The 27,464-nt window shown below is 37.8% G+C and overlaps 1 protein-coding gene across 1 annotated transcript in view; it reads right to left on the bottom strand.

The window, feature by feature from the left end:
• The window catches only part of ALK (ALK receptor tyrosine kinase), a 679,224-nt gene extending 652,068 nt beyond the window's left edge, over window positions 1-27,156 (bottom strand). Inside the window, exon 1 of the mRNA XM_064494637.1 lies at window positions 26,447-27,156. Coding sequence (XP_064350707.1) covers window positions 26,447-27,134 — 688 coding nt within the window. The 5' untranslated portion in view covers window positions 27,135-27,156. The remainder of the gene's footprint in view (window positions 1-26,446) is intronic.
• Between the last annotated feature and the right edge of the window lie 308 nt (window positions 27,157-27,464).

The raw sequence follows: 27,464 nt of genomic DNA, 5'->3' as shown, positions 1-27,464 counted from the left end.
GAAGATGTGGCGTATCACACACACACACACACACACACACACACACACACACACACACACACACACACAGTGGAATACTACTCAGACATAAAAAAGAATGAAATTTTGCCTTTTGCAATGACATGGATGGACCTGGAGGATGTTATACTCAGTGAAATGAGTTAGATAGAGAAAGACAAATACTGCATGTTATCATTTAAATATAGAACTTAAAAAAATATGAATGAATATAACAAAACGGAAACAGACTCATGGATATAGAAAACAAACTAGTTGTTACCAGTGGGGAGAGGGCAGAGGTGGGTGGCAAGATAAGAGGTAGAGGACTAAGAAGTACAAACTACTACATATAAAATGAATAAGCTGTAAAAATATATTACACAGCACAAGGACTATAACCAATGTTTTTTAGCAACTGTAAATGGAGTATAATCTGTAAAAGTTTTGGCATAAATTTTGTACACTATATTGTACACTCAAAAATTAGTATAATACTGTAAATCAAATATACCTCAATATAAAAAAAGTTTAAGCAAGTGAATGAACTTGTAAGACACACACTTTGTTCACTGGATATGAGTTATTAAAGATGGAAAGAATCTACTCAAGTAGCCCTTTTCATGTAGCATATTTTCATCATTCTTTGTTCCTTCTTTCATTAATTTAGTAAGTATTTACTGAACACCTCCTGTTCCTCATACTGAGCTAGATGAGTCAAATACTCCCTTATCTCTCAATCCTGCCCCCAACATAAATAGGGAAGAAGTACAACTTTCAGTGCATGTAAGAAGGTAAATAAATGAGTACTGACCTATCTGCCTTGTCTGTCTATCTGTCGCCTCTGTTCACCCAACTGGTTCCTGACAAAATAGAAAACCAGAACAGAGCATCTTAGGTGAGTTTACTATATATTCAGAAAAACACCCAAATAACTTGGGTTTTCTTTTGGGGTGAAAATGAAAATGAATTTATTTAATATTATAGTCTCTAGGCATATTAGTTAGAGGTAAACAACTCTTATCATAATCTGCTAGTTACCAAGGCATATAAGAATCAGAGAAGGTTAACATTTCCTATCACTGCTCTGTGAAATTCTAATTAACCCTACAACTACTCATAGAAACAGGATCTTCCCAGTAATGCTTCAAAAACAGCCCTGGAAATAGTTTAAAATTACAGAATTTTAATATGAAAGGGATAGTAGAGATTAGAACTCACTTATTTTCACAAGACAGAAACTAAGACTGAGAAAGTGTAGGTGATTTGCTTAGGTTCAAACAGGCCAACTCAGTACATCCCAAAATGAAAACCTAATCCCATGATTCCTGGTCCAAAACTCTCTTCCCTCTTTCCACCCCTTAAATTACATAGTTTTTCAAACTTCACTGTTAGTAACAGAATTAAGGACTTTTTCTGCTATGAAAGTAAAAGAACTTATAATGAATATCTTAAAAGAGTTTAGAAATAATATTCACGACAATTAAAATTACTTGACATTAAAAAAGAAATAAAGAAAAGACTTGCTTGAACCATATGGAACTCTTAGGAAATGCACAATGGGGATGACACTCATTTTCTGATGCACCGACGTTAGTCTTTGAGCAAATAGGCTGCTTTAGTCTACATTTAAAGGTTTCTTTTGGGTTCTTTGTGGAATTGTGTCTTGTACCAGACAAACTCTAATTTTGAATATGACTAAATGTTAGCAAAGATGATACAAAAACGAAGGCACAAAAATAGTTAGGAGAACCCCCTTGTTAATAAAACAACAGTAATAGTAAAATAGAAGATAATGAATAATATTTTCAGTCCTTTAGTACAGGTGCTGTACTAAATTATTTTTTAAGTTATCTCATTTACTCCTCGTAAGAACTCTATAAAGCAAGTGCTATAATAATATCTATTACTACATAATCTCTATTTTAGAGATGAGGATACCAAGAGCTGAAAAATGTTATTATCTCACTACTTTAAGAACTTTTAACTAAACAGTTCTGGAGCTGAGTACCAGACCCAGAACTAACTCCAGATTCTATATTCTTAACACAATGCAGTGCTGTGCCATTTCAGAAGTAAATGGGTTAATTAGGTTAACTAATGTTCATAGTTCTTAAAAGACAAACAAACAAACAAAAAACACCACCTTTCTGAAAACCTCTACTCTGAAAGGGACGCTGCTGCTTCTGATGATAATTGAGTAGGAGGCATGAGTGAGAATGACACTCCAGGCTGAAGGATTATACTTCTACCAGGATTTACACAGTTGGAGCAAGATAATTCTCTCTCCTTCTGTTTTCACAATAAAATGTCTTTAGTATAATGAGGTAAGTGATACAAGTAAAAATGCATATATATAATTTTGTATTTAATCAAAGGACAGGACATGTCAACTGTGGGTCTTTCTCTGGAATGCTATCAAACCACACCATACAGATATTAAAAATCCAAACAGTTCTGTGTTGCAAAATACTTTCTTGATGTTATCAAGTGATCTCATTAGCTATCAAAGAAGCATTTATCACTTCATTCTATTCTGATTTTTCAGAATGTTTTTTCAAAACATTTTCTTTTTTGTGAAATGTACATATCACCGTTTACACTGGGTTCCTTCAAAGTGCCTATGATTCTCATAGGTCAGACTCTTCATGTAAATTAGACCTAAGTCTAATCTATGTTTCTAAATATTTAAGGACATAAATAATCTCTAGCCATCCTGGCTGTCATGTTAAGCTATTTGACATTTATTGTTCTGAAGAGAAGAAAGGTCAGATGTATCAAATCTCCATTTGTACTTCTTGACATTTTTCTCCAGCCAGAGTCTTCCAAATTATGGTATTAAGACAAATACTATGAAAGAAAGAAAACAAGAAAAGAAGGAAGGTAGAAAGGGAGGGAGGAAGGTAAGCAGTGAGGGGAGGGAGGAGAAGAGAAGAGAGGAAAGGAAAGAGGGAAGGGAGGAAGGGGAGAAACCTTTCCCTGTAGCACACTTCCAACCTTAGCTGCCCACCGTGACACATGTGTATTCAGTGCTTTCTCCCTCAGCTTCATTTGTCAAGTAGATGTGTGGGTACAGAGGGGCTAGAGCATAAAGAGAAAGGCAGGAACTGTGGAATGGAAGGGGATGCATGGCTTTGTGATCTATTTGGCATGACCTTTGCTCACACTTCATGGAACAAACTGAGACCATCTGGTCACACTCCTGGGCTCTCCATCTCTACATGGCCTTCTGCACATCTGTCTTCTCTCCAGTCACCGTTGCCTGTGGTTCTGCCCATTCCTAACTCTAAGCTGCAGTAACACGAGGATCCCAAGAGCCTCAATGTGCTCCACAATGGTCAGATCATAGCAGTGGAAACCTGTCCTCATTTGAAGGCCATTCTGAAAAAGGAGAGGGCGTCAGGAGGAAAGAAGCACATGTAATGAGCATTCTGAAACCCAGAGTTTATGAGGAAAAGTGACAAGGGAAGCTAGAATGTTTGTTTCCTTCATAGCACTCATCATTGTTTCTTATTATATATTTATTTGCTAACGTGCACACCCAATATGCTTCTCTCTCCAGTCTATAAACCCCATGGTCTGTTTTATTGATTGCTGCCTGTGCAGCACCTAGTACAGTGTCTGATATTCTGAAGCTGCTCAATAATTATTTGTTGAATTAACAAATTTTAAAAAGACAAAAGAAAAAAAGTAAGAAAGAAAAGAAGAAAGAGACAAAGGAAATTATCCAGCATATGTGGGATAACTGCCTTCAAACATCTGCAAGGTCCTTGTGTTGGAGAAAGGACACTACTTGGGGAAAGAATGACAGCCACAAGTAAGAACAATAGACACAGAGATTATAGGTACAGAGTTAAATAGACCAGGATTCAATTACCACATCCTCTCCTTAGCTACATGATCTTGGACAATGGCTGAACCTCTCTGAGCCTTAGTTTAGTTATCTGAGAAATGAGGATAACAATAAAATCAACCTTACCATATTATAGTGAGGATTAAATAATCTGTGTAAAACTGTTCAATTGTAGCTGCTACTATTAGCATTAAGTTACAGAAAAATATAATTCATCCAGTATCAAATATTTCCCAACAGATCTATCCAGCAAGCACAGGGCAGCCTCATAAAATAGTGATTCCCCATCACCCAGAAATATTTTTAAAATATGAAAATGGCAGGAACACTATTAAAGAAGAGACTCCTGAAGCAGACAGAGCCTGGAAGTAATGACATCTGAGGCCTATATGAGTCTGCAATGCCTAAGTTGAGCAGTCTAGCTACACAATTATCTCCTTTCTTTCTGGTACCTGAAACCTTTCTCTCTAGCTTTTCCCCTTTTAATTTTCAACGTTAAGAAGTTTCACATATCCTAATACATCCCTTCTTCATTCTGCCAAGCCCTCTAACATCACTGATATAGTCTCGTTCTCTTCTCTTTTTCCTTTCACAGACAGCATATTTTGTTTCAATTTCTTCAGCACTCCCTCTAAATTTCCTTCTGCCTATGCCTGCTTTCCATAAGGCTCTTGGTCAAACACAACAACTTTTCCCCATTCCATCTGTGGAAAATCTGCCTCCCTTAGCTTCCATGACACCACATGATTTAGCAGCCTCTCTTCCTTCTTGTAAGAAAGTTCTGTTTGATGACATCATTGACTCCATTCCACTGCCTAATTATGAAGTTTCTTAAATTCCATGTGTGACTTTCCATCCATATAAATAGCTCCCATATCCATATCTTCTACCTGGACCTTTCACCTGTTCCTACTTCTACTCCATATCATCATGTGCATACCAGATAACCTGATCTTCAGATGGATGTCCACTACAACTGTTATCATGCAAGCCACTTTCCTCTCAGACCAGGTCCTCATTCCAACTGTCTGCTTTATCAGTAACACCACCAGTCTTCAGGGTCCCTGGCCCCAAACCTTAGACCTCTGACTTCTTCCTTTTTGTTTCCCTTACATCTGGACATCTCTCGGCTCAGCTCTGAGTCCCTCACTCCTGAGCCAGTGGAACAGCCTGTCAGGGCTCCAATACAACTACCAGTTGTCTCTGTGGTCCAGGCTTGAGACCCATGACCAAACTACATTTTCAGAAGAATCTGTAGTCAACATGTAGTCAACAGGCATCACCCCTACTCAAAAACTAACTACTTTCTGATTTCTTCAGCATCAAATGTAAATTCCTGACTCTGTAAGCCAGCTCCACCTCTAACTCAGGGTATCTGACTCAGCACCCATCCCCTCCACCCCCCATACTCCTTAGACCTTTCTGTTCTGGCTAGTCCTACTTTCTTACACCCACACAACACCATGCACACAGTCAGTCTGACTCTCTTTTTCTCTCTCTAACCAATGTTCTTCCTCTGGGCATTATTTTTTGTGCTATTGCCCCAACTTAGAATGTCTCTTGCCTTCTCTTTTCCAAGTCTAAATATGTACTCATAAGACATCTCAAATTACCTCCTGAAGTTTTTTCTAACTCACTTCTATCACAATCCCAAAAGAAAACCATCATTCTCAGTAGATATCCTTTGACTTGACTCTCTGCCAAAAGGTAATAAGCTTTCTCTTTCTAAAATTCCAAAGCTATAATTTTCTGTCACAGAGGAACTTCACCCCTCCCATTATGCACTGAACAAGTGCAGCTCATCAGACTTTAAGGGAATGGTTTTCGAAGTATGGAGGTACAGAATGAAACTGTCCCTAATGACTCCAGCAGGAATTGACCTCTCCAAGCCTCCAATGAACCACTATAACCAGTTGCATCATTTGTTCACACACAGGTGCTACCTTTCACTGGAGTTATTTATCAGCATGCTTTGTCTGCCTTTTCTCTCCAACTAGTTGTGAACTCCTCCTGTATTTCATTCAATTTGGTAAGTGCTCAGTAAGAAACCAAAACAATAAACAGCACTTCTTCAGATAAAAGTCCAAACATATAGATATTCATAAAAGGGATTCCTACATCTAATTTCTCTTTGGTGAGTACCTCTCATATATGTCTATATGATGTCTCTAAAGACAAGTCACTATGACTGTGATATCAAAATTCATCATACAGACTCCCAGCCATGATGCAGTACCCAACAAGCACTGGATTAGCCTTCTGTCATAAACATCTATAATAATGGACAAAATATATGGAAAAAACTGTTCTTATTGGATAATCAGTAGCACAGGATTATAATCCTTGAGACAGGGAAAATAAATGCAGTAGGCCTTATCACTGTCCTGATTTTCTGCCTGGAGGCATCTACCACACCCTGATACAGTAAGGAGGTACCCAAGTAGAGCATGATGGTCTCCTGGGTTTCACATAATAGTAGAGTTTGGGAAGGCTGACACAGCTTTAATTACCAGGGGGAAAACCAGAGAAAGGACATCTAGAGAGAGAGAAAGAAAGAAAACACTCCATAAAACTACACAGGGATCCCCTTGAGTCTCTAGCTGAATATTCAGTTGTATGTTCGTAGGATGATATTCCACAAGTCTGGGCAAAGAAAAGCTATCAGGAAAAGAACATCTATGAGAGAACTGTAAGCTAAACAAGCTCACACAGAGTTGGGGAAATGTTTAAGTGTTTGATAACCACAGTGGAGAACCTCACTGAACACTTGAGGCATTCAGTGGAGACCCCAGAAAGGCCAAATCTTAAGATGAGGCCTAAACTAACCATAGAATAAAGGCTCCTCTAAACTCCTTTAAAAAAGTTTAACAATAATCCTTGAAAGTACCAAGTTGATGGGCAAGTAAATTAACTGGCCGGCAAACAATATTCAACAGTCTTCAAAAGAAGACAACAAAATCCATATACTCAATAATGTAATATTTACAATATGTAACAACCAATTAAAAATTATTAGGTATAAAGAAGCAGGAAAATGCAACATTTAACCAAGAGAAAAACTGATCAAAGAAACAGACACAGAAATGACAGAAATAATTTAATTAGCAGAAAGAAATTTTTTTAAATTATAATAGTCAATGTTTATTGAGTGCTTATTATGTTCAAGGCACTATTGTTCTAACAGCATTATGTTTTATTATCTAATTTATTTTCACAATAGCCTTCCAAGAAAAGTAATCTCTTTGTACCCTTGTGAGGAAACTAAAGCACAAAAATGTTAAATAACTTGCCTACGGCAACCCAGCTTCTAAGAATTAAGGCTAAGATCCGAACCCAGACAATCTGATTCTAATGGCTGTGCTCTTTGCCATTGTACCAGAATGCCTCAGAAAGAACTTTAAAACAGCTATTATAAATATGTTCAAGGACTTTTAAAAAATGATAAATATAACAAGGAGAGAAACATAAACGGAAATAGAAATTCTGGATCTGAAAAAAATGTAATATCTAACCTGAAAATATATTTGATGGGCTGGTTTATCAGCAGATTAGACATTGCAGTAAAAAACATAATGAACTTTAAGACAAACAGTAAAATCTAACCAGACAGAAGTATAGAAAGAAAGACGGTTGACAAAAAAAGTGAACAGACCCTTAATGAATCATGGGAACAGATTCATTGTCTAACATAATTATAATTAGATTATTAGGAAGAGGGAGGAGAAAAAAATTGAAAAATTTCTAAACATGATGGAAAAAAATAAACCTACAAAACCAAGGGTGTCTCAAAAACCTCCAAGCAAGAAAAACACAAAGAAAACCACAAGACACATCACAATTAAACTGCTGAAATCCCATAATAAACACAAACTCCTAAAGCAGCCATGGGATGCATGGAGGGAGACATAAGGGGAAATACAGATAAAATTCCTCTAAATTCTGATCAGAAACAGTGCAAACCATGTAACAACACAACAACATTAAAGTGCTATAAACCTAGAAGTGTATCTAGTGAGAATCTTTAAAATAAAAGCAAAAAAAAAAAAGAAAAAGCAAACAGAATCTAAGCAAATTTAAATACAGAAGAATGGCATAACATTAAATATTAATGGCTGAAAGAAAAACATTGCAAATGGAAACTCATTCAAAAAGGAACAAGGAACTTCCAACATAGCAAGGTGGAGTAAGCCCACTAAATTCTATTTATCCTGCTGCTTACAACCAAAAACTCTGGACAAAGTATAAAAAAAACCATCAAGGAACTCTCAAAAGTAAATAAAATCGGAAATACTGAGGAAGAAAGTCAAACTTGGGAAAGTAACCCAAAAGGAGGTGAGTTTTCTGTTTTTACCTCTTTTCTCTTTCATCTATAAGCCAAATGCAGGCACCCAGCAAAGCTGAGGTGGTGGTGCTAAAATTCCCCCAAGAAATCCTTTCTATCTGACCAAAAGGCCAGGAAAAGGGCCTTGTGACCCAGAGAGTTTGGAAGGAAATCTCCATTTCTTTGTTTATTCTTCTCTTTTTCTTACCGTATTATAAGCACCCAGGACAGTTAGCATGGCTGGTGACATCAGCAGCCAAAACTGTAACAGAAACCCTGTAAAAACGACATCTTTCAGGCCAGAGGACTTGGGGAAAGGGGCCACTTTAAGCCAAAGAGTGTGGAGGGAATCCCTGTTTTGTTTCTCTTTATTACCTCTCTGTTTTGCCTGAAGGCAACTCTAGTTGCAAGAGCTGTGCCACAGTGGTACAAGTAGGTAAAACTGAGTTTAAAGAAAATCCCAAAGAGAAGAGAGCTGGAGAAGGAAATATGCCAAATTTGTGAAGAAATTAGCCCAGGGTTCCAGTTCACCTGTGAGCAGCACATGTGTGGACAGACTCAGAGCAACATAACAAAGGCTTAAAGAACAAAACTAAGGTTTAAACCACATTCAAGTCTCAGACCAAACAGCATAATGTTCAAAATTTCCCGGATGCAATCTAAATATATGAAGCAAAGCAACAAAAAAGTGACCAGTCTGTAAGAGAAAGATAACCAACAGATGGCAATAACAAGATAATCAGATGTTGAAATTATCAAAGACTTTTTAAAATGAAGCTGTTATTATGTTCCCATCAGATAAAAGTAAGCATTCTGGAAAAATAGATGGAAAGGTGGTCCTCATCAGTAGGTAAATAGAAGTTATTTTGTAATGAAAATTTAAATTGAAAAATATATCTAAAATAAAAATTATAGCAAAATGGAGATAAGCGAAGAGTGAAGATTCAGTAAACTTGAGGACAGATCATAGAAACTGTCCAATCTACAGAACTGAAAGGAAAAATTGAAAAAAAAATCAGCAGAGCCTCAAGAGCATGTAAGACAATAACAACAGTTCTAACAGTTGTGCAATTTGAGTACCAGAGGGGAGGAGAAAGACACTGGTTCAGGGTGGAGGATGGGGAATAATGGCTGGAAACTCCTTAAATATCATGAAAGACATAAACTTACAGATTAAGAATCTCAACCAACTGCAAACAGGATAAAGTCAAATAAAATTTCATACACAGACTCATCATAATCAAACTTCTGAAAACCAAAGACAAAGAAAATATCTTGAAAATAGCTATACATAGGAAAGAACAATTTAATGACAGAATGTTCATCAGAAACTGTGAAGGACAGAGAAATAACATTCTTAAAGAGCAAAAAGAAAACAACTGTCAATCCAGACTTTTGTAGCCAGGAAAATATTTTTCGTAAATGAAGGTAAAATAAGGACATCCTCAGATAAGGATAAAACTAAGAGAATTTGTTACCAGAAGGCCTATTCTAAAAGAAATGAAAAGGGAATTCTTTAGATTGATAGCAAATAATAAAATAGGGAAAAAAGCAAGAGATGGTACATATCTGAGTAAATATAAAGGACTAGTTTTATCCTCTTAAGTTATTTAAAATATGAATAACTGCCAAAAGAAAAATTACAGATACTGTCTAGTAGGATTTTAAATTATGCAGGTATAACACATATGACAACTGTAACATTAAGGGATAGGGTAAAGGAAACTATATAGTTGTAAGCCTTCTATATTTTACTTGAAGTAGCAAAATGTCAATTCAAAGTAAAACTGCAAAAGTCTCTCTCTTTCCCTCTTTCTCTTTCTCTCCTCTCTCTTGACATATACAAAATCCCAAGAGCAAACACTAAAATATTAATACAGAGATGTAGCCAAAAAAATAGAAAATTAAAACAAATATTAAAATATATTCAACTAACTCAAAAAATGTTAGGAAAGGGACAAGACCAAAATTCAGAGAGAAAAAATGATAATAATAGTAGTAGTAGTAGTAATAATAATAATACAATAGACCTAAATCTAACCATATTGATTATAATATTAAATATAAGTGGCTTAGCACACCAAGACAGACATTGTGACACTGAATTAAAAAAAAAACACATAAAATCCAACCATATATTTTCTTCAAGAAATCCACTTTAAATACTTGGATTAAAAGTAAAAGAACAAAACAGATACACCACGCAAACACTAATCAAAAGAAAGTTGGAATGGCTATATTATTATCAATCAAAGTAAAATTCAAAATATGAACATCACCAGAGATAAAAAGAGATATTACATAATAATAAAAGAGTCAAATTATCAGTAAGACATAATCCTAAAAAGAAATTTCTTCTGCATAGAACAAGGAGCCATATTCAATATCTTACAGTAACCTTTAATGAAAAAGAATATGAAAATGAATGTATGTATGTATATGCATGACTGAAACATTATGCTATACACCAGAACTGACACACTATAACTGACTGTACTTCAATTTTTTAAAAAAAGAAGACATAATCCTAAATGTGTATAGGCATCTAATAAACCTTCAAAATAGAGAAGCAAAACAATAGAATTGAAAGGAGAAAGAGGCAAAACAAAAAACTGGAGAGCTCAGCATTCCTCTACTGGCAATACACAGAATGGATAGAACAACCAGCAAGGATATAAAAGACCTGAACAACACTATTAACCAAATTGACTTAATTGACATTGATTGAACATTCCACCCAACAACAACAAAAAATATGTTCTTTTCAAGTATACATGGAACATTCAGCAAGACAGGGGCCATAAAGCAAATCTTAACTAATTTTAAATAATTGAAATCAAACCAAGTATGTTTTCAGACCATATGAGAATTAAACTAGAAATCAGTAAGAGAAAAATATCTGGAAAATTGCCCAAGTATTCAGAAATTAAACATACTTATATATACCTTTGGTCAAAGAGAAAGCCAAATGGAAAATTATAAAATATTTGTAACTGAATATAAATAAAATTTCATTACAACATAATGATATTTGTACAATGCAGCTAAAGCAATTATTGAGGAAATTTTAGCATTACATGATTATAGTAGAAAAAGAAGAAACATTTCAAATCAATGATCTAAGCTCTCACCTTAAAAAATTAGAAACAAGAGGAGCAAATTAAACCCAAGGCAAAGAAAATGAAGGAAAGATAATAAAATAAGAGCAGAAATCAGTGAGATTTAAAGAAAAATAATGGAAGAAATCAATACCACAAAAAGATATCACAAAAATATCAATAAACTTGGTAAGCTGGTCATTCTCTGGCCAGAATGACAACAAAGAAAAGAGAGCTGATGCAAATTACCAGCATCAAGTATAAAAGAAATGATATCACTAGTGACCCTACAGACATAAAAAAGAATAAGAAAATACTATGAACAATTTAACTTGCATTAATTCAACAACTTAGATGAAATGAACCAACTTCTTGAAGATTACAAACTGCGAAAGTTCACTCAAAATAAATATATAAGCTGAAAAATCCCATAATTATTATTGAATAAATATAGTTAGTAACTATAAAAATCCCAGCAAAGACTAAACCAGGCCAAGATGGCTTCAGTAGCAAATTCTACTAAACAAAACTTCAAGAAAGAAAAAATTGTAATTCTTTTACAGGAAAAATAGAAGAGGGAGCATTTCCCAACACATTTCATAAGCACAGCATTACCTAGACCCTAAAGCCTGTCAAAGACAAGAAAAGAAAACTCTAGACCAGTAATCTTCAAGAATATACATGCAGAAATTCTCAACAAGGTATTAATGAGCTGATCCAGCAGTATGTAAAGAGGATAATAAGTCATGATGATGTGGGGTTTATCCAGCAAACGCAAAGTTAATTCAACATTTGAAAATTAAACACTGTAATTCATCATATTTAAAAAAAAAAAGATGAAACAGAAAAACTGTATGATCATCTCAATAGATGCTCATCCTGAGGGAAGCCAAACACCATGTCAAAACGATGTTCCAGCAGCTCTGTGGAGAGGACCACCTGGTGAAGAACTGAGATCTCACCAATAGCCAGCATCAACCATGTGAGCAAAGCACCTTGTAAGTAAATCCTGCAGCTCTAGTCCAGCTTTAAGATGATTGCAGCTTCGGCCGATATCTGACTGCAATCTCATGAGAGATTCCACGCAAAAATCACCAAGTCAAGCTGTTCCCAAATTTCCATCTTTTATAGAAACTATAAAAGATAATAAATTATTATTATTTTGAGCCACTAGTTTGGGGGTGATTTCCTATGCAACACTGCATAACTAATATATAGAAATACAAATTAAAGACACAATGAGATACTACCACTCATTGACAATAATAAGCATTTTCAAGGATGTGAAGTTAGTAGAACACTCATACATTATTGGTGGGAGTATAAAGTGGTACAATTACCTTGGAAAAACAGTTTTTCTTCTAATAAAGTTCTTCTAATAAAGTCAAATGTGCATTAACCATACAATCCAACAATTTCATAATGGACTTAAGATAACTAACAATGTATGCCCATGAAATAAATTATACACATAATGTTCATAACAGCTTTAGTCATGAGAGTCCTGAATTAGAAACAATCTAAACGTCCATTAACAGATGAATGGATAAACAAATTGTAATATAGTTGATCCTTGAACGATGCACAAGTTAGGGGCACCTACCCTCCTTGCAGTCAAAAATCTGCAAATAATTTATAGTCAAGCCCTCCCAAAATGGGGTTTAGTTCCCCCATATCTGCGGTTCTGCATTAGCAGATTCAACCAACTGTAGATTGTGTGGTATTTACTGTTGAAAAAATCCACACATTAGTGGGCCCTCAGTTCAAACCCGTACTGTTCAAGGATCAACTTTACAGTCATACAATGGGATACTATTCAGCAATTAAAAAGAAACAAACTGCTAATACACACAACAACACAAAAAAATCTTAAAAGCATTAGAATTATAAGTGAAAGAAGCCAGACACAAAAGAAATTATAGTGTATGATTCCATCTATATGAGTCTTAAGAACAGACAAAACTAATCTATTGTGACAGAAATCAAATCAGATGTTACCTTCCAGACCAAAAATAATTAGGAGTTCTTTCCCTCCTCCTCCCCACTCCCTCCTCCTATTCTCTATCACTTTTTTGATCTCTTTTTCCATATCTATACAGCTCAGTCTCTGGAAGATAATTCCTGCCTTCTATTTTCCTGGGTTACCTCTTCTTACACATTCCTCTCTCTGTTTCTCCACTTATATCTCTGTCATTCTCAGTTTTGTCTCTCCTTCGTGTAAATGTGGTTGTGTTTCTACCCTCCTTTTTCTGTCTCCTTTACACTTTTTCCCCTCTCCTTTAACCAACCTGAATATAAGACCAAAGAATTTTTAAATTTTTGATTTCTTTATTGAGTATTTTATTTTATTTGTTAATTTTAAGAGTGACTACAAGAAGTAGTTGTTTTATTAAAATTATTTTATTTATAAATAAAATTATTCATTAAGACTTATTACATGTAACTTACATAGTCCTTGATTGTTACTTTTCTCTCTGTGAGTTAATGATCTCACTTCTAACAAGGCCCCCCTTCCCTGCTTTAGGAAGCTTTTGAAGTTATACATTCTGGCCACCAATGGAAAAAATACAATCAAGAACTGGGGAAAAAACAAACACTTGTTGAATACCAACTGTGTGTCAGGGCTTAGTACATGCTTTATCTTATTTACTTCTCACGATAACCCTGGGAGATAGATATTATTTTTCTCACTTTATAAATAAGAAAACTGAAGTTCAAAGAAGAAAATAAATAGCTTTGGGCCAGTAAATGGCAGGACAGGGCTTCAACCCCAGATCTTTGACTTATTCTACTTATTATTGGAATAGTGTCTTACTTTTTTCATTTCCCACAAGTCCAATTCCTTGATAGGAAAATGTATAAATAAATAGTGTTACATTACACAGATACAAAAATCCTCAACAAAATATTAGCAAACAGAATCCAACAGCACATAAAAAAGATCATGCACCATGATCAAGGTGGATTCATCCCAGAGACACAAGGATGATTGAACATACACAAATCAATGTGATACACCATATCAACAAAAGAAAAGACAAAAATCACATGATAATCTCAATAGATAAAAAAAAGCATCTGACAAAATTCAACACCCATTTATGATAAAAACTCTCACTAAAGTGGGTATAGAGGGAACATACATTAACATAATAAAAGCTATTATTTATGACAAACCCATGGCCAGCATAATACCCAACAGTGAAAAACTGAAAGCCTTCCCACTAAAACCTGGAACAAGACAAGGATACTCACTCTCACCACTTATATTCAACATAGCCTTGGAAGTCCTAACCATAGCCATCAGGCAAGAAAAAGAAATAAAAGGGACCCAAATTGTAAGAGTAGAGGTAAAATTGTCACTATATGGGGATGACATGATACTATATATAGAAAACCCTAAAAATGCCACACAAAAACTACTAGCGCTGATAAAAGAATTCAGAAAGGTAGCAGGATATAAGATTAACATACAGAAATCAGTATTGCTCAATTAGCTTAATATTGCTAATTATCAGAAACACGTAAATCAAAACTACAATGAGGTATCATCTCACACCAGTCAGAATGGCCATCATTCAAAAGTGCATTTCTTTACACTAACAATGAAATAGCAGGAAAATAAAGTAAAGAAACAATCCCCTTTAAAATCTCATCCAAAACAATAAAATACTTAGGAATAAATCTGACCAAGGAGGTGAAAGACTTAGACATGGAGAACTACAAAACATTGATTAAGGAAATTAAAGATGACCTAAAGAAATGGAAAGATATCCCACGCTTTTGGATTGGAAGAATCAATTATCGTTAAAATGGCCATATTGCCCAAGGCAATCTACAGACTTAATGAGATCCCTATGAAATTACCCAGGACATTTTTCACAAAACTAGAACAAACAATCCTAAAATTTATGTAGAATCACAAAAGACCTAGAATTGCCAAAGCAATTTTGAAGAAAAAGAAGAAAGCTGGAGGAATAACCCTCTCAGACTTAAAACTCCAGAGCTACAGTAAGTAATCAAAACAGTGTGGTATTGGCACAAAAACAGACATATGGCTCAATGGAACAGAACAGAGAGCCCAGAAATAAACCCACAGATCTACAGTCAATTAATCTTCAACAAAGGAGGCAAGAATACACAATGAAAAAAAGAAAAAAGACAGTCTCTTCAGCAAGTGGTATTGGGAAAACTGGATAGCAGCATGTAATTCAATGAAGTTAGAACACTCCCTCACACCATACACAAAAATAAACTCAAAATGGCTTAAAGACTTAAATATAAGACAAAATACGATAAACCCCCTAGAAGAGAACATAGGTAAAACATTCTCTGACATAAATCTTAGCAATGTTCTCCTAGGGCAGCCAAACCAGGCAATAGAAATATAAGCAAAAATTAACAAATGGGACCTAATTAAACTTATAAGCTTTTTCACAGCAAGGGAAACCATAAGCAAAACAAAACAACAACCTATGGAATAGGAGAAAATATTTGCAAATAATGTGACCAACAAAAGCTTAATTTCCAGAATACATAAAGAGCTCATACAACTTAATAAAAAAAAAAACCCAATCCAAAAATGGGCAGAAGACCTAAACAAGCAATTCTCCAATGAAGATATACAAATGGCCGATAGGCACATGAAAAAATGCTCAATATTGCTAATTATCAGAGACATGTAAATGAAAACTACAATGAGGTATCATCTCACCAGTCAGAATGGCCATCATTTGAAAGTCCACAAACAATAACTGCTGGAGAGGGTGTGGAGAAAAGGGAACCCTCCTACATTGTTCGTGGGAATGTATTCTGGTGCAGCCATTATGGAAAACAGTATGGAGATTCCTCAAAAAAAAAAAAAAAAAAAGACCATATGATCCAGCAACCCCACTCCTGAGCATATATCTGTAGGGAACTCTAATTCGAAAAGATACAAGCACCCCAATGTTCACAGCAGCACTATATACAATTGCCAAGACATGGAAATAACCTAAATGTCCATCACAGATGACTGGATAAAGAAGTTGTGGTATATTTATACAATGGAATACTACTCAGTGATAATATATATATATATATATATATATATATAAATAATGCCATTTGCAGCAACATGGAAGGACCTGGAGATTGTCATTCTAAGTAAGTAAGAAAGAAAAAGAAAAATACCATATGATATCACTCATATGTGGAATCTAAAAGAAAAAAAGAAAAGAAAAAAGAGGACACTAATGAACTCATCTACAAAACAGAAACAGACTCACAGACATAGTAAACAATTTTATGGTTACTTGGGGGAAGGGGTGTAGGAAGGGATATATTTGGGAGTTTGAGATTTGCAAAGGTTAACCATTATATATAAAATAGATAAAAAACAAATTTCTTCTGTATAGCACAGGGAACTGTGTGCAATACCTTGAAATAACCTTTAATGAAAAAGAATATGAAAACAAATACATGTGTGTATATATATACATGCAGAAAAATTGGTGTTATATTAATATAAAGGAATACAACACAGCAATTTAAGAAAAAGAAAGAAAGCTGGTACACACAATGACATTGATGAATCCCACAGAAATCATGCTGAATAAAAGAAGCCAGATACAAAATAGTATATGTGATATGATTCCATCTACATGAAGTTCAAAAATAGGCAAAACTATCTGATGATATGGAAATTAGAAGGATGGTTATCTTTGGTGGGGGGTAGACTCAGACTGGCAAAAGATAGGAGGGAACTTTCTGGGGATGCTGTAAATGTCTTGTATCTTCATCTGGGTGGTGATTACATGGATGTTGTATGTGTGAATTATCATCAAGCAGTACACAAGATCAATGCACTCAATCCACTTTATTGAATTTGTCATCCTTCAATTTAAAACAAATAATTTTCTGATGTTAAAATTCAGGTGCCTCTGTTCCACTACCAGAGATTCACTTTCAGAAAAGTCTGGAATTAGGCAAATTGATTTCAATGAAAGAACTTCATTTTTAGGAACCTTGAGGAGGAGCTACACAACTCCTTTTCAGTGTTGCTGGGCTGTTACTGAACCTCAAGGCCTGCCTCAAAGTCTGAAACCTTGTACTGCTGTTTTTAATGCCAAGGGTTGGCTGAAACCATGGATGAATAAAGCAGAACTTCAGTACCTTTCTGATATTGTGTATTCATTCTTCTACTGCCTTATATATTTATTTCTGAATAATCCACACTGGAGCCTTCCACACAGGTTATCTCATACAATGCTCATAACGACTCCATGAGACAGTCAAGACAAGATCTATATTATCTCCTTTAGGAACAAAAACCCAGAGGCTCAGGAAGCTTAAGGGAGTTGCACAAGATTTCAAAGCTAATAAAGGGCAAATATCGTAATAGAATCTAGGCCTTCTAGCTCCTAATCTATAACCATCCTCACGAACACTCATCTTCAACACTCATGTTCACCAAAGAATATTTATCCTAATTATCTTGACTGAGAATGTAGAAAGAATTTATAAAGGATTTCTGCCTGTGCCACCCTCATGAACCCATACTCCAATAAAAACTAAATAAAACACAAATAAGAGTAAAAGAAAAACACAGCCAATGGTTTAAATTTTCCTTCTGATTTCCTTTGGCTAGTTGCCTGATTTCCTTTAAGCTTGTTTAGATTTCCTTTATTTTCATACTTTTTTTTAATACTTTCCCTTACTCCTGGGAATTCTGCCTGCCTATCTCTTCATGTACCTGTTATTACTTAGCTAGAAGAGGATGATTCAAGGAACAAAGACTCTTAATTAAGCACGTGGTTAGGTGTAGCTGCCCCAAGAGAGCTCTCCTCCTGCCCTGACCTGGGACCTCCCACTTTCTGTAATTCCTATGTTATATCACCAAGTGAATCTGATTGAATTTCCCTGGGAAAGGACCCAAGCTCAGAACAGCCCAGCTGGAAAATTCATCACAAGATTTACTAAAGAAAAAAAGTTGTTCTAAGAAAACTGGCTCACCCAAAAAGGTACTAGGATGCCTCCTACCCTCTCACTACTTCACCACCAGGCCGACACTCACTTTTAACTGTTCCTAACTCACACTGTGATTGAGTAGAAGAGCCTGGGACTTCACTAGGTTAAGAAACAGTGGCCACACCACAGAAGACATCCATAGGGCTCCTTGCTAGCTCTATTCATAGCTCTTTCCACATAACCCCTGGACCTGTAACCATCTTCACCAACACTTATCCTCATCTACTCCCAAGAGGAGATGATGTCCATGTGCTTCTTTTGGAGGCAGTGGCTCAGCTATGGCTCATTAAAAAAAATCACCTACAAAATGCAGTGTGGATGCTTAACAGCTTCTTTTAGATTGAGGAATCTTCCTAAGACAGCCTTCCATTCAAGTACCTGAGCTATGTGTCTCCACAGAATCTCAAAATTTTAATTGCTTTTCATGGGTTCATGTCCATTAACTAGTTGCTACTTTCCATCCCTCACTTGACAATTAATTGTGAGGCTAGAAATGTACAGGAAGGGCACAGCTCCAGCTACTTACAATAAAAGATTTATCAGAGGTCAGTGGTCCAGCATGTCTCTGGACATAGTGGGACCTGACTGCACAGATCACATTCAGCTAGGGAAGATCCACCAACTGAAAACTACTCTTTTAATGTCTCTTTTTCTTCCTCAGTATTAGTTTTCATACTTTCATAAAGTTAAGGTTTTGTTTCTTGGTTTCTTCTTTTCTTCTATAGCAGAGTAGAATTGGATTATAAATGAGCTGTTTGAATCTCTGGACTGAATCGAAGGTCAAAAGACCTTTAAGAGAATGCTAGTTGATTGGAATAAAATAAATACCACACCTTAATCCTTCTCAACCACAGTTCTGGGAAAGACAGGGTTTCCACGATGGGATAATAGAAACTACCACCCTGGTCACTCTGCATTTTCACCGAATCTCATCTCTCAGCTCTCGGGAGTTAGAAGTTATTAGCTGTATGGGAAACCCACAGTATCGCAACTGCTGCCAGGGTTGCCATGTATTGCCACACATGAAGACTGTACAACTCTATGTAGCGCCATTCAAATAAACTAAAATATATATGGAACACTTGGAATTGCAGAGTACACAACCTGCACAACCAGATGCTGAAGTGTTGCTGCTTCTAGGAAAACTTATAATTATTCATACTGACAGAGCAGTTTATGATGTGTCAGGCATTAGGTTAAGGATTTACATGCATCATCTAATTTAATATTCATGATAACATCTTGAGACAGGAACTATAAACTATACCCATTTTTCCAATGATGAAACTGGGCCTTAAAGATTTTAAGAAACGCTTCCAGGTCATGGCTATTGCCCATCAAATATTTATCATATGGCCTTCTGACAAGGATAATGTAAATATTTTTATCTATTTATGTGTCTTGATTGTTTGTAATATGCACTGTGAGATGCTTCCCTTAGTTGGAAAGAGCTCTGATTTGAAAGCAAGGAGATCTGTGGTCCTAATTAGTACCTACCATGTCATTTGCAACTCATAACCTCTCAACACATAAGTAAAAGTTTCCAGATCTAAAACTTTTTATCTGAATGACCTTGATAATGTGTTATCAAACTTCTGGATTCCAGTTACCCCATTTACAAAATAAAGCAAATACTTGCCCTTCCTATTGTAGGATTGGTAAAAATAGTAATTGTGAAAGTGATTTATAAAGTCCCATATGACTGTAACAGGACATTAATAATGGTTATAAAGAAAGGCAAAATGTCCTTTACAAGCCAGGCTCAGCAAATTCTCATGAAGTGAAGTTATCAGGCAGTGATCCTAAGAGTGGCAGTAGGCTGCAACTTCTGCCCACACAACTCTTCCCTTCTTCTCCACCCACAGGCCAGTCCCTCCTCAACTTCAGCAGACAAAACTGCCTTATAAAAGCATTCATACTATAAGTAAAACAAAATGACAACCTACAGAACGGGAGAAAAATTTTGCAAATGATGAAACCGACCAAGGCTTGATCTCCAGAATATATAAGCAGCTCATATGACTTAATAAGAAAAAAACAAACAACCCAATCCAAAAATGGGCAGAAGACCTAAACAAGCAATTCTCCAAGGAAGACATACAAATGATCAATAGGCACATGAAAAAATGCTCAATATCACTAATTATCAGACAAATGCAAATCAAAACTACAAGGAGGTATCACCTCACACCAGTCAGAATGGCCATCATTGAAAAGTCCACAAATGACAAATGCTGGAGAGGCTGTGGAGAAAAGGGAACCCTCCCACACTGCTGGTGGGAATTCAGTTTGGTGCAGCCACTGTGGAAAACAGTATGGAGATTCTTCAAAAGACTAGGAATAGACGGAATAGACTTACCATATGACCCAGTAATCCCACTCCTGGGCATATATCCAGAAGGAATCCTATTTCAAAATGACACCTGCACCCCGATGTTCATAGCAGCACTATTTACAATAGCCAAGACATGGAAACAGCCTAAATGTCCATTGAAAGATGACTAGATAAAGAAGCTGTGGTATATTTATACAATGGAATACGATTCAGCCATAAAAACCAACAACATAAAGCCATTTGCAGCAACATGGATGCTCCTGGAGAATGTCATTCTAAGTGAAGTAAGCCAGAAAGAGAAAGAAAAATACCATATGAGATTGCTTATATGTGAAGTCTAAAAAAAAAAAAAAAAAAGAACATAAATACAAAACAGAAACAGACTCATAGACATAGAACACAAACTTGTGGTTGCCAAGGGGGCGGGGGGTGGGAAGGGACAGACTGGGATTTCAAAATTTGTAGATAGTGACAGGCATATACAGAATAGATAAACAAGATTATACTGTATAGCACAGGGAAATATATACAAGATCTTGTGGTAGTTCACAGCGAAAAAAAAATGTGACAATGAATATATGTATGTTCATGTATAACTGAAAAATTGTGCTCTACACTGGAATTTGACACAACATTGTAAAATGACTATAACTCAATAAAAAATGTTTTAAAATGCAGATAAACATGAAAAAAAGAAAATTAACAACCTCATTTCTGCTGCCAAGTAAAATAAAACAACGATAGCTACCTTGGTGCATATATAATTACATGATGCTACAGTGAGTTAAGTCTCTGGGACTGGGGTACTTGAAATAGGACATTTTTCTCCTTTCACTGTTGAAGTGGATCGAACGGTGGCTCCTCAACAGATATATCCACATAAACATCCATAGGGCCTGTGAATGTTAACTTATTTGTAAAAAGAGTCTTTGCAGATGTAATTAAGAGGAAGTCATCCAAGACTATCTGGGTAGGCCCTAAATCTAATGGCAAGAATCTTTAAAAGAGACACACAAAAGAAAGACACATGGACAGAAGAGAAGGAGGCCATGTGAAGACAGAGGCGGAGACTGGAGTGATGCAGCCCTGAGCCAGACACACAGAGGAGAAGGAGATGTGACCAAGGAGGCAGAGATGGGAACAATGCAATCACAAGCCAAGAAGCACTTGGAGCTACCAGAAGTTGACAGGAAGAGACAAGAAACTGAACCTCCCCAGAGTCTTCAGAGGAAACTCATCCCTGCTGACACTTGATTTTGGACTTCTGGCCTCCGAAACTGTGAAGGAATAAATTTGTTGTTTTAACTCACCAAGATTGTAGTAATTTGTTACAGCAGCCACGGGATACTAATAAAATGATTTTTTTAATTGGAAAAAAAATAAATAAAAGCATTCTTTTTACTAATGTTAACACTCTTCTCCTACACAAGCACAAACCTCTAATGGACCTTTTCTTTTGTAAATTTGTGAAAGGATCAGATGGATTTAGATGAACTTCATCTTTCAAATAGCTATATGCATTCTCAGCATTTCAAAGGGTTTTCACATAGCCAATAGGAGGTTCCACCAAATCTAGAACTCATCTCATTTCTCAAGACCCAGGTTCCTTTTGTCTTGCCCTATGATTTGATGCCACACACACCTTTAAATACATGTAAGATGCACAGCGCTGGGTGAGTGTGCCTCCCCCTACTGGATATACAGACAACACCCTAGAGAAATACTCTGTTTAATCTAGTAACAGAAGAATAAACAGTAATTTCAAGATATTTTTTCCAAGATACTAACAATCTTCTTGTAAGCATTTCCCACAAACTTCAAAGATACATATGCAATTGTTTTCTTTTCCTCCTGGAAACACCAATGCTCAGAGGCTTTCGAGAGTTGTATCCCAAGAGATCCTGATCCCTGCTGCTGTTTCCCATTCTGGCTCTCCTGTCTGTTGTGGCTTCTCAACATGTGAAAATATAGAACTGATTAATTATGAATGTTGTGGTTTGTCTGACCCACATCTTGCCTTACTCGTTTGTTCCTCTGGAATTCTATTGAATAGTCAGAGGAGTATCAATTTCAGAAAACAAGGTTTCCCTGATATCCAACCCGAAGTTTCCTTCTACAAGTCTCATACTATTACTTTTGTGGGCCACACTAAAGAACTCTTATCCTTCACTGCCACTCTCCCTCTTCAGAGATTTGTAGATTGTTACCACGGCTTTCCCTTCATCACCACTTAGCCCAGCTATATATATTTAATTCTTTTCATCTTTCATCATAAATCAGTCCCTTCAACTCTTAAATCAGCTCTCTGCTCTTCTCTGGACTAGTTTCAACTCCTCCAATTCACCTCCAATAACTGATATTCCTTTTGGGAGCTCCAATTACCTCTCTATCTTCTTTCTCTCTCTTTGTCCTTTCCAGAAACAAAATGGGAAGAGACTGACAGATATGTGAGGTCAAGGGTCAGGTGTACTGCATTGCATACATCTACTTTAAATTGCTTAGGCCTCTCCATAGTACATATGAAGTTCCAAGTCATATATCCCCTTTCCTGGAGTGGGAAGGAGGATATTAACAGAGAAATAGGCCCTCTTATCCCACAGGTTATTATCCTCTGGAGGATGGCAGAAGCAAGATGTGAAAACATTTACAAAAAAGGTTATAAAGTGGAGCTGTGGGCAATGTCACAGCCTCCAGGCAGACATCTTTTTTGAGGTTTGATCTGTCCCAGAATGGTGAACACCATTTACACAGTCCCAGCAATTGCCTCTCTCCTTCTCCATGAATGGGTACTCTGGGGAACTGCTTCAGACTTTGAAACATTGATCCCACTTATGAATTCAAAGCAATCCACAAAGAAAAAACATTAGTAAGTCATGCATTACTCTCAGACATCCTTTTTTGTTCTCTCAGATAGCCCAAACTGCAAGCAATACAAAGGTATTGCTTTGTCCTAACTAGGTGCTTTTCCATTTTTACCACATTCCTAGTCATGGTCCTGCTCAGGAGTGGTAACCTATCTTTAGTCTGATACAAATGGGCTAATCCAGGCCCCTCACCACAAGAGGTTGCAGAAAACCCATCCTCTCCTCTTCCCTCCCCACAGATCAGCAAGACCATGCCCTTTTAGACCAGACTGTCAGTCACTTGGGCAGAAGCAGGGAGAAATTAGCTGAGTTGTGCCTATTTTCCCTTTGCATGATTGAAGAGCCTATCTCACAGAATAGTTAAATTCCTTTTCTATAAGTCAGAGCATATATAAAAATAATAAACCCATTTTCTCAAACATGATAAATAGCAAAATCAATCCAAGTGTGAGAACCTAAGCTTCAATTTTCATACAAGAAAATGAAACCACAATGATATATGTGAAACACAACACAATATAGAAGGGTGTGTCCACTCCCTCCACAGAGTCTGCAGTAGAGACTGTATCTAAGTTTGGCTGGGGAGGCAATGGTAAGGCTAGAAGCTAGTCTTGCATGGCCAGCTGCCTAACTGAAGACAGTATATGTCTCAGAGAAGGAGAGTCCAGCCTGTTCCAAGTATGATCACCATAAGGCCTGAAGTGCTTTTCAATAAGCTGTCTGTCTCTCTGCAGGTCATGAGGAGCTCATCCAGTTACAGTTAGTGTCTTATTTGATCCCATCAATAATCATTCGATCCCAATCCTGCTGAAAAATGCTTGGCCAAAATTTCTAGCCTTTTAATGGCAGAATCCTGGCTCTTTCTAAAACCAGCATTGCTAGATGTGTCAAGTGATGCATAAGGGCTTGGTCCAGCTGCCAAATGGACTGTGTTGCTGTGAGAGGACTTGGGATGCTCATTGTGCTTCCCTCCTGCCAGTAGCAGAGCAGCTCCTGGAGCACAGTAATCTCTCTATGGAACTCCCCAACTCAGCAGCTTCAACTTCTTATCTAACACTTGACTGGAGTATATTCTTCAAAAGCATTAAGCGTGCAACTCTTCAGAAACACCACTGATAACTTAATGCAACCTGCCTGTTTATAGTAGGTGAGTTTGGGGCTGCAGAAAGGACCTCTTTTGTCTGTGACCAACATCTGACAATAGCTGGATCTAGACTGCTAGGGCCTACAGTAATTTAACAAGAGGTGATGGGAGAGCTCCAGAGCCACTCAGAGACATGAAAGTGGAAGAAAATCTGCATTCCCAGAGAAGTATTTTTTATATCCATTACAAAAACATTAGGCACTAAAAGAGAGTGTTGCATGTATAAACCACAGACGCCAAGACGATATTAAAGCACAGCTGTTCTTCACAAAAGTATCTGTGGTGAGACAACAGTATTGGTCTCCCATCTCAGTTCACAGAAGGCACTATCAAATTCATCAGACCTTGCCTTTTACTGTGTAATAGTATAAATTTAAACATTGGACCCAAAGGGGTCATTTTAGGTGCCAATGCCACCAATGTTAATGCTGAAATATGCATCCAGACTCTGTCTTCCTTGGGGAACACACACCAGAATGTTTCTTCTGCAATGACAGAGAAACCTCAGCTTCTGAATATCGTTGCTGCATGAGACTACTGGGTGTATGTGGGAATATGTGTGTGTATTGGGACAAGCATGGGAGATACTTGTGACTCCACAATGGGCTTTTTTCAATGCTTTCTGTCCAATTAATACTAGACATTAGTAACCAGTGGAGCATAAGAATTTCATTTATTTCTGATGATGAGAATGATAGAAAAGCTGCTGAGTTTTGCTCAATGGAATTAGTGTAGGCTTTTAAAAGGCATGATTTCTTTTCTGTGCTTTCTCATTCATTTACATTGTATATTTTATTCACAAGTCCTTCCCCAGTGGTCTTACAAGAGAACATCCATTCAAAACTACCTGGTTTTCTAGTCAAAGGGTATTATAGGAAGAGTTAGAAGTAAGTGCCTACATATATACCCCCAACTCTGTGAATATAGGAAGAAAATGAGGGAGTAATGAAACAGAAACTTCATTTCAGGAGTCTCCAGCAGAGAGATCTGCAGTGAAATAGGCCTGCCAGAGACTGTCATCCAGATCTGCTGCTGCAGGCATTCAAGCTCAGAATTGGAGGGAAGGGATGGAGGGCAGAGGAAGAAATGGAAATCAACTACTGTCTCTTCCTGGCTTCAGAGTGATTTCCTCAAAGGAAAAGAATCTTGGCAACTTTCCTCCATCTCTCCACATATCCCTCGTGCCCTATGTCCCTTAGTTCCTCTAGGGCTCTCCCAACACATCTGAGAGGAAGAACAAGTGTCTGAGTGGATAGCAGCCTGGGGTTGGGTGGAGAGCAGAATGAATTAATGAAGAAGAGGCAATTCCTAGTAACCCAATATGGAGGGGATAACCAGGTGGGTTTCAATAATATGAAGAGAAGTTCTACATTCTCTGACAAAGTGTATCACATTCCCCATATCTGTAGTGGCCAGGAAGAGGAACAAGGGGAAGGGGAAAAGGGCAACAGTTTTGAGATCTAGAACTAAGCTCTCGGAACACAGAAGTAACAGAGGAATTTCAACTGTTCCAGGGGATCCAAAAGAACGGCATCTAATTTTGGCTGAAATCCTGTGTAAGTCGGTAGAAAAAGTCATTCTACCAAGAACAAGAAATTCTTTTCCCAATTTGGTTGCTGGAAAGGAAGGCAAACCCTGGGGGAGTGACTGCAGTAGAGGAGAAAATAAGAAAATACGGTCTAACTGGGGAAGGAGGTTTGCGGAAGGAAGAAAGAGGGCTAAGAACCACGGACTGCGGTTTTGGAAACGGGGGTTAGTTCACAGAGGTTGCAAATTGATGTGTGTAAGAAACCAAATCCCGAAATGCTCAGGCAGGAGCTGCTCACCGATCCCGGTCCCGAAGATCTGGAAGAGAAGACGGGGCTGGGAGGCGCGGATGGCAGCGGACAGCCTTCCCTCTCTGCCCACTTCCGACGCCTTCTTCTCGGGCATCAGGCGGATTCTCAGCCGCCCTTCACCGTGGCGAATCCACCAGCTAAACAGCTCGCTGAGGTTGAACTGGAGAAGCCCTACAGTCGCCTCATCTGGGGGCCCAATACAGCCCTCAAAGATCGCCTCCTCTCCCAGCTCCAGCACCAGCTGCTTGGCGCGCCGGAGCTTGCGAACGGAGCCTCCCTTCAGCACCCTGGACAGCGTCTGTGCCGGGGCCGGGGCGGGTGAGCCGCCGCCTGTTGTCCAGGAGACCCCAGGTGGTGGCCCCACCAGCCTGAGCAGTGGGGCGCAGTCGAGAGCCAGCGAGCCGTGCGCCTCCAGCTGGCCAGCCCTCGGCTCTGAGGGGAACGAGGGCGGCAGCAGCAGGTCCCGGGCATAGACGCGAAAGAGTGAGGGCACCACAAAGTCCACCGCCAGGCTCTTCCTCTGCAGGCGAGAGTAGCTAAGTGGCTCCCGGGGCTGCAGCGCCGGCCCCGTGGCCGGTGAACGCACGCGCTGGCCGGTTTCGGTTCCGGTCCCGGAGCCCGAGGCTGCCTTTGAAAGCAGTGGCAGCAGCAGCCATAGAAGCCCTATAGCTCCCATCCCGCCAGAGAGGGACTGTTTATATCAGTCTCCTGACTCTCCGAGATCCAGTCTCGCCCTCCGCTTCCTCCCAAATGGGAAGGGGCTCCAAATGGTCCTTGGTCCTGAATGGCTCCTTCCACCTGACTTCAGAGGGATTGGAAGTGCACCGATTCTCTCTCCTTTAACTGCAAGAAGGTGAGCAGGAATCTCAATAAAACGCGGCTGGAAGTTCAGGGGCGTGTCAAGAGACCCTGAAGAGCGAAGGGTTCAGCAGCTAGGAGCTTGCGTCTCTCGCGCTCTGCGCGCAGTGCCGCGCCCCCGTCTGTACCTCGCTGCGCTCTGGAATGA

This window comes from Camelus dromedarius, chromosome 15 (genome assembly GCF_036321535.1).
Source record: "Camelus dromedarius isolate mCamDro1 chromosome 15, mCamDro1.pat, whole genome shotgun sequence".
NCBI classification, from domain to species: domain Eukaryota; kingdom Metazoa; phylum Chordata; class Mammalia; order Artiodactyla; family Camelidae; genus Camelus; species Camelus dromedarius.
Note: the sequence above shows the minus strand (reverse complement) of the source record. Positions and strands in the feature narration are given on the sequence as shown.